The 12,857-nt window shown below is 37.7% G+C and overlaps 1 protein-coding gene across 1 annotated transcript; it reads right to left on the bottom strand.

Annotated features, from left to right (window-relative positions):
- LOC138040913 (guanine nucleotide-binding protein G(q) subunit alpha-like) lies at nt 1–12,620 on the bottom strand. Its single transcript, XM_068886639.1, has 7 exons — nt 12,299–12,620; nt 11,558–11,742; nt 11,217–11,371; nt 10,446–10,574; nt 7,213–7,342; nt 4,946–5,099; nt 1–2,707 (listed from the first exon to the last, which is right to left on the bottom strand). Exons 1-7 carry the CDS (start codon nt 12,414–12,416, stop codon nt 2,517–2,519), a joined length of 1,062 nt encoding a protein of 353 aa, XP_068742740.1. The 5' UTR covers nt 12,417–12,620; the 3' UTR covers nt 1–2,516.
- Between the last annotated feature and the right edge of the window lie 237 nt (nt 12,621–12,857).

Genomic DNA, 12,857 nt, shown 5'->3' with positions numbered 1-12,857 from the left:
TTTTTTGGTCATTTTGCTACGTTTTAATCGTTCCTCTGCAGAAGAATTTACAATAAAAAGTCCGTCAGCCTAGTTGATTAGCGACATCACTGGGCCTTACTAAAAACAAGCACAAGTGTTCTATCACACCAAATAGGAAATAAACAGTTTCCAAATTTACAGAAATCACATACATTCAATATAATATACTAAGGGATTACGGCATTATGTCTTCAGGCTTAAGACAATCAAGATATATTTTCCAAGCTGCAATGCAGACATAACCATGAACGAATAAAAAAATTTATTTGAATTGTCACCAAATAACTTGGCTTCATAACAATACATAATAATTTATCTCTTTTTTTTCCTATACTTTTTTGTTCAAGAATGGTCGGCTGCACAGCGAGAGAAAGAATTGGTGAAGAAGGATTTAGAGTACAACAAATTATGATGAGACTGACAAAGGCAAACGACTGCGATTAAAAGTTCTTAAAAGCAAATCCATTTTGTAAAAGCTCCGTATGTTACCAGTGGTCGACATTCAGATGGGATTGTAAGAGGGCAGAGCCGCAGTTAAGAGAGGTAGAAGAGGGAGTGCATGCTTTGTGGGTGCCCTGTGCCCTTTTGGGCATTTTGCAAGCCCCCCGTATAGCCCCATTGTGACTGTCTAAAATACTTAAATATTTGACGACTCCTGTTAAAGTATCATGTGAATAGTGATCTTTAAAAGTTTAGATTTTTCCTGGAAAACGGAACCCTAACTCGGACTTCTGTGGTTTTAAACATGGCCTCCTAGGGGCAGAAATTCAAGTGCTTATCATAAAGACAAGATAAACTTTTATACCAGGCCGAATATGCTCAAACCTCAATAAACGGTACGCACACTTCCCCGCAAAAACGATACCATAGACGCCTAATTTTGACACCAGTAAACTAACGGTTAGCATCAACCACGCTTCAATTAAATGGGTCCTGGATCAAAATGATGCCACCTCAAGCTCGCTACACAATCCTTCCAAAAAGAGGAATGACGTATCAAGTAAAGGGGTTAGTGTCAATCCAGTTAACTAACATGAAAACCTACTAGTATAGGTATTGGTCACACAATCACTTATTGAAAGAGCTACCTATATCTATCTTTGAACGCACAGTGAATACAACTCGGATAGTTTTTGAAGAAAAGGCTTAAAAGAACATCAACTGCGGGCAAAAACTGCCAATATAACCATACAGAAATTAGAAGCTAAATTGCAGTATTATCCTCTGCTGCCATTTACAAGGAAGTTCCTGCTCTGCGCTCCAAGGATAAAATGTTAAGCAAGACCACTCAAATGAAAGCTTTTGTCAGCAAGACTTTGCAGTGAGGATTCTTTCAAGACACTAAACAAATTTTAACTTTGATTTTTTTTCAAAAATTCGATTCGAGGAACCATATTAATATTATGAATCATGGAAACTAGTGACTCATTAACTAGAATGTGATGAAATTTACGAAAAAAACTTTCACTGTAAGCAATGCAGAGTGGAAGAAAACACTGACAGAAAGATGCTTAAAGCAACAGGGTTTAAGACAGAACTTCAACTTTCACTTAAGCCCTCAGTTCCCTACCTACAATATTATTATTTGAACAATAAGAAAATCAGTGTGAAGAAGGGAGGAAAGAGCATAAAGACATTCTTGAAACAATATGAAAAATCTAATTCATAAGCTTTATGTGGATTATACAAGATTTACAATCAGACACTTCTCAAAGTTATGAAAGCCGAGAGAAACATGTTTAGGATAACAAAAAGAATTTGGAGGGCTGAAGCTAGCTTACCCAGAACATAATAATTAAAAGGATTTTGACCAGCTTCAAATAAAAGTTTAATTTTCAATATCATATACACATTGTAGTTGGCCAATTAAAAAGCCGATGGGCAGCTGATTAATGTAATTATCTGCAAGCAGAGGTATAGAATAATGAAGTCTTGACATAGCTACTGAAGAATCGAAAGCAACAGAATTTTCCCTAAACATGTTGGTACAAAAATTCTTGCACGGTGGACTAAAATAATGAGACACCAATGCTCTTGATCTTTCTGAAAAAACAAGGTAACTGATGGAAAATTGAGACAAAGAGACCTTTTGGGAGCAAAATGGATGGACAAAATGGCGGTAATACTTCCTTTCTTAACGACTCGTTCTAGCTATCTCTAAAACTTGGAAAATAATCCCAGTCAGATGACTCCTTAAAAAAAAAAAAGCCATTCACCTCTGTTGAACGACATTTGAAAAATTCTCAGGCAGCACTTGTCTTGGTATCTTGAATGTAAGCTATTTTCACACCGAAACTTTTGCTTTGGGACAATTTGTACACAAAAGCACTTTTACCTAGAATCAGTTGTTTCTTTAAGACAAGCACTCTTAAATAAAGAAATCTCTTCAGAACCATGTTGATTTTCTACAGTTTCTCATCCCCTACAGGACTTTCTGACAGCCTGCTTGCCTTGGCATCCTTAATTCAGATAATAAGATCTCTGAAAAACTCTGTTCAGACGAGATTATACTCTTTCAGGTTCAACTGCAGTATTGTGTCTTTCACAGCTGCAAATACAAACCGAATATTCTCTGTATCAGTGGCACAGGTGAAGTGAGAGTATATTATCTTGTCGGAATCTGGATTTAGGTCAACAAACATTTTAAGGATAAACTCCCGCGCAGCCTGAGCATCGCACTGTGGTCCTGCAAATAAAATTTTAAAAAAATGTTTACGTTAAGAGAGCAAAAGAGCCAAAACTAACATGTGACAGTGTTACTTTAACTTATTGCACCATTCATAAACATGGAGACCCTGACATTCAACTTCCCATAGAGTGTTGTATTGTTTTTCCTTGTCACAAATCATATCAATGGTGACTGCTGGTGAAACAATTAAGTAATTAATTTTATTATTCCAACATTATGACATCTTACCATATTTGGTCAAGAGAACGCGCAAAATATGAGATGGCAATACACTGTAGTGTCCTGGTTTGCCCGGTTTAGAACAGAGCAACTACGGACAGAACGAGAGTTTTGCAATGAAAGAAATCGTTTTCAACACGATGCAAAGCCTGAGAATTTAGCATGCCATCGCTTGTCACTCGTCATTTTGTTTATCCAATCAAAAAAAGGACATTTGGCTGGCTTTTTGTGCTGTTTACATCGTTCGCATGTGCCTTGAAAGACATACGATGCTTTTTTAAAACACCCTCACCAAATAAAATTGAAGAAAAATAACATCTTTTTTGTAGTAGAATAATAAATCACTTATTCAATGGATTAACAAAATAATCGCAGACATTTTACTCATTGCTTGTACACAACTCGCAAAATATCGGCACATAGCACTATCACGTTAAACCACCGAATAAGATGTATGGAATTCGAACTATAAAAGGTGTGGTGTCTTGGGCATGTGCACATGATTGATTAATCAACCATGGATGCAACCGAGAGCTCTCTGATAATTTGTTTAATAAAAAAGCACCTTATGCAAATGTGTTCGTATGTCATAAAATGTTATGTCATTCTTTGGATAATCCCAAGTCCCTCTTTTTTAGCGCTAGAAATATCTTTTCCGTCTGTATGTTGCTGTTTGTTGATCACCATCCTGGATAATTAATCAGTTATGCTTGAATGAACTTGAACAAAGGCAGTGCGTGAGGCACCCCCCCCCCCCCCTTTTATTTTGCATCTTCATGTTTAAAGAGAAGGCTGTGTGGGCCACAAAGCAACCAAAAATAACCCTAAAATAACTGTAACTTAAGGTCATGCTGCAGAGATAAATTCCTGATAAAATTTTATATGATGTTGTCACAGGTCAACAAAGTGATAAAAATGTGACAGAAAAAAACCAAAGGGGAGGTTGAGGGGGGTGTCACCATGAAAGCCTTAAGCCAATGCATTTCTACAATGTGTCTAGCAACATCATTGCCAGACAACTGATCCACAGCATTGCACAACATTTTCAATCCTAAAGCTTTTGAAGAAATTAGATAATACTTTGAGCCAAGTTCTCGTCACTTTGCAACCACTTTCACTTGAAAACATGTCCTCCTTGAATTTCCGAACCACTGGTACATCTGGGTCATGCCAACAACGACATTTTCTTTCAGAAAAGTCAATGACAAGTCAATGTGAAGTTTATTTATTTTTTGTAAACCAGGCATGGTGAGAAACGCCATTTAAATCATGCCACATTACTTCCCTAATATAAGTCAGTTCCCCAAGTCACCTCTTGTGAGCAAAAAACATAGTTTCACCAAAATAATTACCAGCTATCAAAGACATTCGAAACAAGCCTACAACGATTTTATGGAAAAGATAGCATAATTGCAGATAGCACCCAAATTAAGATTTCTTTTCAGACAAAGGCTGTATGTAATTTTCCATTTTCGGAAATTCAAAGTAGATGACACATGATATGAAATTGGACATTCTCCTGATCAAGATTTAAGTTAAATAAAGGATGATCTTGAAAGTAATTTTGTTCAACCATAATCTTTTAAGTCATCTGGGTTGACCTTATAACTGCAAATATGGTTTTCTGGTCACTGGAGGCTGGAAATCTGGGGATTTCCGATGGACGCTGTGAGCATGACACACATTCATTTTACCTAGTTGTTTGCTTCTTCACCAAATAGTTCCCTGCCAACTAATTATGGATGTAAGACATGCTAACAGACGAATAAGCTGAAGATGAACTTTGGTCCATAATTTGTCTAAAAACTGGATTAATATCTACATGAATTGCAGACGCAATATCCGTCTTGGACGGATAATAATAATTATCTTAAATAAGTTATTTGTCTGTAGTATAAATTCAGCCATTGACCCTAGAATTTGAAATCTTAGGCAAACAACTACAGTGTATGTTAAGGAAACAAAATGGTATGCACAGGATGCCAAAACACGGTACACAGTAAAATCTCCACTTACCATCAAATTCTGGGAAATATTCCACCAAATGAGAAAACATAATTTTTTCCTCCAACAAATCCTTCTTGTTTAAAAATAATATGATGGAGGAGTTCTGAAACCATGGATAAGTAATAATAGTACGAAATAATGCTTTGCTCTCCTCCATCCGGTTCTGAAAAGAAAAAAACCCAACATTGATGAATGCATAGGCAACTTTTAAGATCAGTTGAAAAAAAGAAAAGCACTAGATAGAATGCTGGATTTAGAATGTGCAAGGCCCCTCTTCTCTTACACATTTGAGCGACATTATTGTCATTGTTCAGTTTCCTTTTCAATGACTTCTCATGTTGACTATTTGGAGAGGCCTCTCTAGGTTATATATATTGTACTACAGTGTACTTTTTTTAGTGTCCCTGAAAGAAAGCAATCAAGGTCACACCCACACACTGGATCACAATCTGTCACCCTGAAGTCTCATTATATTATGCTTTAGCCAAGGAAACAAGATCTGAAAAATTCCTTGACCCAAACCAGCTTATGTTCTGAGAAAAGCATTTATTGTGAGCTTTGACAACCGCTGAAACACCGATCATTACTGGGTCTCAAGAAATGACGTCTGCATGCTTGAAAAATGCCATGAAGGCAGTGCCACTGAGAGTTAGGGCAAATCAATGTTCAATGTAAAGTATATTTCTACAACATAAACAAATTTACATAATTTTTAGTTTCATTCACGTAAAGAAAATTTCTGCAGTGTTCAATCTAGGCCGCGTTTTTGCGTCATTTACGCAGAATATTCTATTCTGACGCAAAATGAAATGATCGTGGGGTCATACTGACGCAAAAAAAAGAAACAAATAAAAACCCCCCAAAATAAGTTTTCTCGTATATAAGTACTTCCAAAGCAGCAGGCAATAATGAAAGTAAATTTAAAAACAAATATGTGTGCTTACTAGCCTTATATGAACCCGCGAAATGACTGGTGTTTCACACTACGTTTGTACGAGTACTTTTTGTGTCAGGCGTTCCAATTCCGAGAGAGACTGGATGCTATTACGACGATCGATTCACGCTTCGTTGAGTGTGTGTTCTTGTGTCGACGTTAATTTTAGTTTCATGAAACACCAGCAAAAGTTAAGTCTTTTTTACGCCAAAGAGAGTGGCAACGGAAAGTGAAGATCAAGGTGAATTGGAGGAGACAAATGACGAAGGTGGAGAAATTAGTACAACAGCGAGTCAACCCGCAGAAGTTGCAGAACTTCCAGTCGAGCCGACGGCCTCAACAAGTAAAATGCTAAAAAGTTGTAAAAATATACTGGTAGTGTATAGCATAATAAGGATATTGCCCGTTTTTCGAAGTTTATTATTGTCATAATAATAATTTGACCAAGACCATTTTTGAAATGACCCAATTTAAAATGTCATGTGGGACATTTGACCCACTTTCCATAATTTCTAGATTGAACACTGTTTCTGACAAAATCGTCCTGGCTAACAGTGTCCAAGATAATAACAATAAGGCAGCATACCCAGAGGGCATCTATCTTAAAGGGGCACTGTCATACTAAATTTACCGTTTTTAGGTCAAAACGGGGTAAAAATCTCAATTAGTACTCTAGCTCAAACATATTCCTAACTATTCAATGAGATGATACAAAATATAATATGGCACAAAGAGCTATTCGTATGTACAGTAACTTTTGGCGACTTTCAGAGGATGTCTCCAAACTTGAAAAAACTGGCCAATTTTTTCAAGTTTCAATCCATTTCCACCCCCTCCATCCTTGGCTGAAACAATAAATAGCTTCAGTGCACTTCAACGGCCATTGCCAACAAAACTACATGATTCGTTATTTTTTGGTCTTCATTGATGTAATTTAGTGTTTTGAATTTTGACTGTAATAGCATAACACTGCCCCTTAAAGCAGCGGCTACACAAGCAATTTTTTGCTCATGCTGGTGAAGCAATTTTTGCAAATTTTGAAGCGTCGCCACCACGCGATGAAAATTGCAAGTGTAGCCACCCCTGAACTGACGACGTGAGAGCGGAAAAATCACAGGAAAAAAGGGGGTGGCTACACTTGCGGTTTTCATTGTGCACTGGCGACATGACAAAATTTGAAAAACTCGCACCGGCGCAAGCGAAAAAAATCGTGCAGCTTTATGTAATGGCATGTGTTAGTGCCATTGATCTTGATACAAAAGTCCATCCCTTAATTTGTTAGGCCAGGTTTTCATCTGAAACCCTGAGATACAATCATATTCATAAGAAAAAGAGCCCTTACCTCACTAGCTGATTCTACAAGAACTTGGTCATATTCACTAAGGGCCACAAGGAACATGATTGATGTCACATTCTCAAAGCAATGAATCCACTTCCTTCTTTCCGACCTCTGACCTCCAACATCAACCATTCTGATAATCAAAAGATGGTGGCTTAGAACTGTGATGACACTATTGGGATACACAATCCAGCTCTGCTGGCCCCAATAGTTATTCCAGGCAACCAATTCTCTACAGTCAATATTATCTGCATTCTAATTTAATTAACCAATTCACCCCTAAACCAGCCATACTAAGTCTTTTACTCTGTCTAATGCCAGACGATTTTACTCATCAATGGGGAACCCCCAGGAGTCAATGGGTTAATGTCATCTTATTATTATCCTATGATATGTGTAAAATGTACCACAGAGGAGGAGCAGCTGTGAATAATGATTCTGCAATTCTGCAAGCTATTTATTTCCAGGGTAGTAGAAGCGGTGGTGGGGATAGTGATGATGATGATGATGATGATAATATGGGGTATCAGACAGCACGAAGTGGTACCAGTAGTTGTTGGTGCACTTGGGGCAGTACGCAAAAGCTTGGATACATGGCTTGATAAGCTGGGGATTACCATTAGGACGGGATTGCTGCAGAAAACAGCTTTGTTGGGAACAGCAAGGACTTTAACCCTTCCACACCCAAACCAGCCTGAACCAGCCAGCTTGCTGCTTGAAGAAGGCGAATATACTTCCACTACATTTGTTCAAAGAATTGAAATACACAATTGGGTAGATTCGCTACCATATTTTCAACATGCGGGGCAGCTGGAAATAAACAAGCGTGAAGATGACACCAACACATCACACCGAGGGAAAAGTATTTAACCCTTTGACGTCCAAGTATTTTACTCTAACGCCAGACGATTTTACTCATCAATGGGGAACCCCAAGAGTCAATGGGTTAAGGAAGGTGTTAGAAAGGTGAAGGAGAAGAAATGACTCAAGGGACCTTTGGCCATTGGATATGGATGGCTCCCTTGCTGTAATGTCGATATAACATCAACCAGAGCTAAAGCATTAAAGTGGTTTTCAATTGAGTGGCGAAAGTAATTAGCGAATTGCTTTGGTTTATGATTACTTTCACTCAGTGGTTGGTTCAAAGTTCTCGTGCCACTTTTTCAACCAATCAGATGTGAAACCAATACCAAGCGTGGCTCACGTGTGCACATTTTCCTGTGCTTTGCGCCAGCTGTGTGTAATTACTTCCAGTTTTGACTGGTTTACCGGATTGTCTCCACCCTTTTTGATTGGCCAAAGTAATTACTTTGGTTTTGGTTTTACGACACTCAATTGAAAATCGCTCTAAGATAATAATAAATATAATAATAGTAATGACAACAACAACAATGATGACGATGATGATGATATTATTATTATTAGTAGTAGTAGTAGTAGTAGTAGTAGTAGTAATAGTAGTAGTAGTAGTAGTAGTAGCAGCAGTAGTAGTAGAATTATTATTATTATTATTATTATTATTATTATTATTAATGTAACCATCAATGAATTTTTCAGGCAGCTAGCTAGTTTAAGTAGAGTAAAACGCTCTAAGCAAGGCCAGTGTATGTAAAAGAACATTAACAAATAGGAGAGGGGTCTTTGGAAAGCATATAGTGTCACATGTATATAGTTTGAGGGACAAATGCCATGTAGACAGAGAAGGATTAAGGCCTTTAGCTTAAACACACCAAAACTACAAAGCCTTGCCACTGCCTCCTATTAAAGACTCTCCGTCTACCTACAGATACTTTGCTCGCCTTTATGTTTTCAATTGGCATGAAGTAATGAGTGGAAATGAAACAAGCGAAAAAAAGCTACAAAGAAATACTAGAACAGCTGGCCTGTCGAATAAAAAATATATTTGCAATGAATAAAGCACCACTGCTGCTCTTGGACTAATAAAATATCATCGGGTATTCCGGAATGGTTTTGTCACCTTACGCAGCTCACGTCACCATGAATACAAAACAAATTTCAATAAAGTACATTCAATACTGATCTCCGTTGTTGATGAAAGTGCTCGTTTGTTTTGTCTTTGTCAATTTGAAAAAATATATACATATTAGACGTTGCTGTCAAAGAATCACACAAAAAATTGGGCATCGTTCAATTCAGGAATGTTTTCAGGTATGCTTTTAGCTGCTGAGCACACATAAGTATCTTATGTGTTCCACAACTCAGGACTTTTTCTTACAATTAAAAAAAAAGTTAAACCACTCCAATCAGTGTTGCATTGACAACAAAATGAAAAACTTCTTTTCCAGTCTAAAAAACTGCTGGGTTTTTTCCCCTAAGATAATTTTTACTGGAAGTAATAGTACATTTCTTGTGAGCCTGCATAAACAAGCCAAGAATGCATACTTGTAATAAAAATGCAATAAGATCAATGCACAACAAAATAGCAAAATTGTTTTTAAAACTCTGAGAAGTTACAAGACTGATGCATTCATTGATTCTCTGGGATTGCAATGCAACATCAAATATTTACCCACAAGATAAACATCAGACAAAAGCTGCAAATCAGGGTACAATGATTGAAATTTCTCACATACTGTAGTCATCTGGCCAATAAGGAGAACTATGCAAGCAGGCTATACAAATTTTCTAAGAATTAGCAACGATTTTGAAAGCTAGGTTGTTAAAATAAAGGAAACCCAGGTTAACAAGGAATTACTTACAAAACCACAAAACCTGGTTGAGGTACTGCCAAATATGGAGTCAAGATAATATGCAACTAACAAAGTTTTCCAAATATTAAGAGTTGATATGATCACACAACTTTTTCTAAGTTGTTCCCTTTTCAAGATAAAGCAACACAAGAAGATATTTGCAACCTAAGAATACAGAAGAAACATGTTTCCAACAGAGGATATTCACAAACCAATAGTCATCAAAGACCCACATAATCTGCAGACCACTGCTTCAAGACAATGTAATAATTGCTAAATATCAATGGTGCTTAACTTTAGCATTCAACCTTTGAAAGGTGGACAGAATACTCTGGCTTCCTGTGTGGGAGACATTTCCTGCTTATTTGAGAAGAATTTGAGGCACCCATTTCCAGAAAAAGCACTAAATTCATTTCAAAACAAAGGTGCACATGGCCCTCAGCAGCATCAAAAGGAGTATAAACACTGCTGCTGTTGCTTGGAGATCAAATAACTGTATTAGAGGCTGAAAAAAATTAAGCTCACCTAAAAATTATCGTTTCAAGATCGAAGGGATACTCAATGATTCCTGAAGTCGGAGCCCTTGCACGCAAAACATCTTGCTCCGTTGGAAGGTAATCGGGCTTGGCTATTCGATCTAAATCCGTAAGGTAGCTAAAAAAAGAAGTATGGATAAAATGCTATTAGAATTACAGCATTTCCAAATGAAATGAAACATCAACTTCACTAAACGACAACGAATAAATCAGTCAACGCGATTCGTCAGGAAATCTACCCCAAGCAAAACAAATGATCGAGAAACGATTGTTTATGCATGTTTTGAGCTAGAATCGGTAAAGTGAATCAAATTCGATTTACGAATGCCGTGCGATGTGGTTTTTAAAAATGCTACATTGTTGCTCATTAACCGCAGCCGATTCTTCACTGCAGAAATTGACAAGCAATCTCGTTTCGCAGGGTTAGCATATCATCTCACCGCTCCAAGAAAAGTGATTAATTTCTGAACATCTTTGACGAAACGATCCACAAAATCAAAGCTAAGGGAAGGATAAAATCATAAATTTGGGAAGCAGTAAAAGAGTACTCGTTGAGATCCCTCGTCGAAACAAAGAACGGTGAGGATAAGCTAGAAGAAATACCAAAAAATAGGAACATTTTTTAAGAACACGGCCTGAATGAATGATGCTGAACTACACGCCTTGAATAAAAGAAATATCCAACAACTTCAGTAAAAAGATAGATGTTGAACAGAACAATTCGTGCGAAAGCAACACAAAAACATCAAACTGCACTTACTATTTGGCAGAGTCGCTTAGTTGGTACTCTCTTCTTCTGTCGTAACATTCTTGCATGCCCTGATCATTCCAAAGTGATCTGGTGGCCTCGTAATAAGATGTTTCGAACGTAGTTACATTTTTGGGATCAACTTCTCTAATGTACTTGGCGTTCTCCTAAGTAGTAATAAAAGCAAATGTGAAAGCTTATACCTTTGGTATCGTCGAAACAAAACTCGCACGTAATACAAATCGATTCGAGTCTCGCAGCGATTTGAGGGCGGGCAGCGATTGGGGCAATTGAGGAGGAAAACTGCATATGCCATAAATAGCTCATAAAGCATTCTAGAAGGTGATTCATACCGGATTTGTTGGATCCTTGTAAGGAATATTCAAGGATTCCATTGCTATCGTTAAGGAGTGCATGGCAGTGATAATGTTCTGGTATACCAAAGGAACATAGCCTCGTTTGTCTTCGTCGCTGTAACCCTGTCCGTGAATAATTCTCATCTGTTTTATAAATGTGCTTTTGCCTGATTCTCCGGTTCCTGTAAAAAGAGCACATCCCACGTTAATTTTAAAATCTCACTTGGTTACATCCTGCGGTCGCTCACAAGCAGTGTACTGAACCAACATTTCACTCGAGCATACCAAGTCTCCAGACGGAGCTTACTCACAAAAATGACGCCCTGAAATTGTATTGGTTATATATTCCGACCAAAAGAAGGTCTTAATTTATTTAGCAGTAGTTAGCATTAAATTCAAGTATTTGTACCAAATATGATCGAGCGTTAACAACATGGAGTCGCGAAGGTCTGGAACAATCGATCTTGCTTTATCGGTCAACTCCAGTTACTAGACTCACCATGGGCTGCTAACAGAGCCATACATCGCTCCTTTATACAACTACCTGTCTATAAGGGTGTATAAGGCATATCCATGTACATAAAATTTCATATAAATGTATATGTTTTGTAATTTTTGTTTTTGTCTGTGTTTCACAGAGCAAGCATTTCCCATGCTACCAAGTGACATCAAATGCGGCATTTCATGCAGATTTGATCAATTGTGAATGGGTCGGAGTAAAATAAAAGTCATGCTCACCAAGTAAAAGCAATTTCAATTCTCTCCTCTGATTTTTTTTGTCAATTTTTAGCTGTCTTTCAATCTCTTGGTTGATTCGACTTATCTCCCTCTGTTCCTCGCTGATGCAGCACATCATCTTGAAGCAACAAAATGCCTCCGATCGCCACAACCTAAACCAGCAATGGCGTCAAAAGCAACCACAGATGTCCTTTTCGCTCCTCGAGCCCCTAATGGAGCTACGAGTTAAGTGTTACTATCGAATTTATTCTTCCAAAATGGTGATCCAGATCGCTGTTGTAGGGCGTAGGCGAGCTTCGTGAGCTTTTCCCAGCAATCATTGAAAAACTTACAAGAGTGCAACAAACCCAAATAAGGTCATTACTTCCATATTTAGATGCAAAGTTTCCTCGTCCCAGACAAGAAAAGCGCTGTTTTTCAGCCAACTGGTAACGCCTGGCGATATTTTGTGCCTTCTCCTTCCGCCATTTTGTCTACGAGAGGAAGGTTGAAAATTTCTTGAGTTGGCGGGGCGGCATGGTTTTTGAATGAGTGAGTAGAGAACCAAGTAATCCTCAAA

The sequence above is a fragment of the Montipora capricornis genome, chromosome 3 (assembly GCF_036669925.1).
Source record: "Montipora capricornis isolate CH-2021 chromosome 3, ASM3666992v2, whole genome shotgun sequence".
NCBI classification, from domain to species: domain Eukaryota; kingdom Metazoa; phylum Cnidaria; class Anthozoa; order Scleractinia; family Acroporidae; genus Montipora; species Montipora capricornis.
The sequence above is the reverse complement of the archived record's forward strand: the minus strand, read 5'-3'. Positions and strand labels throughout refer to the sequence as shown.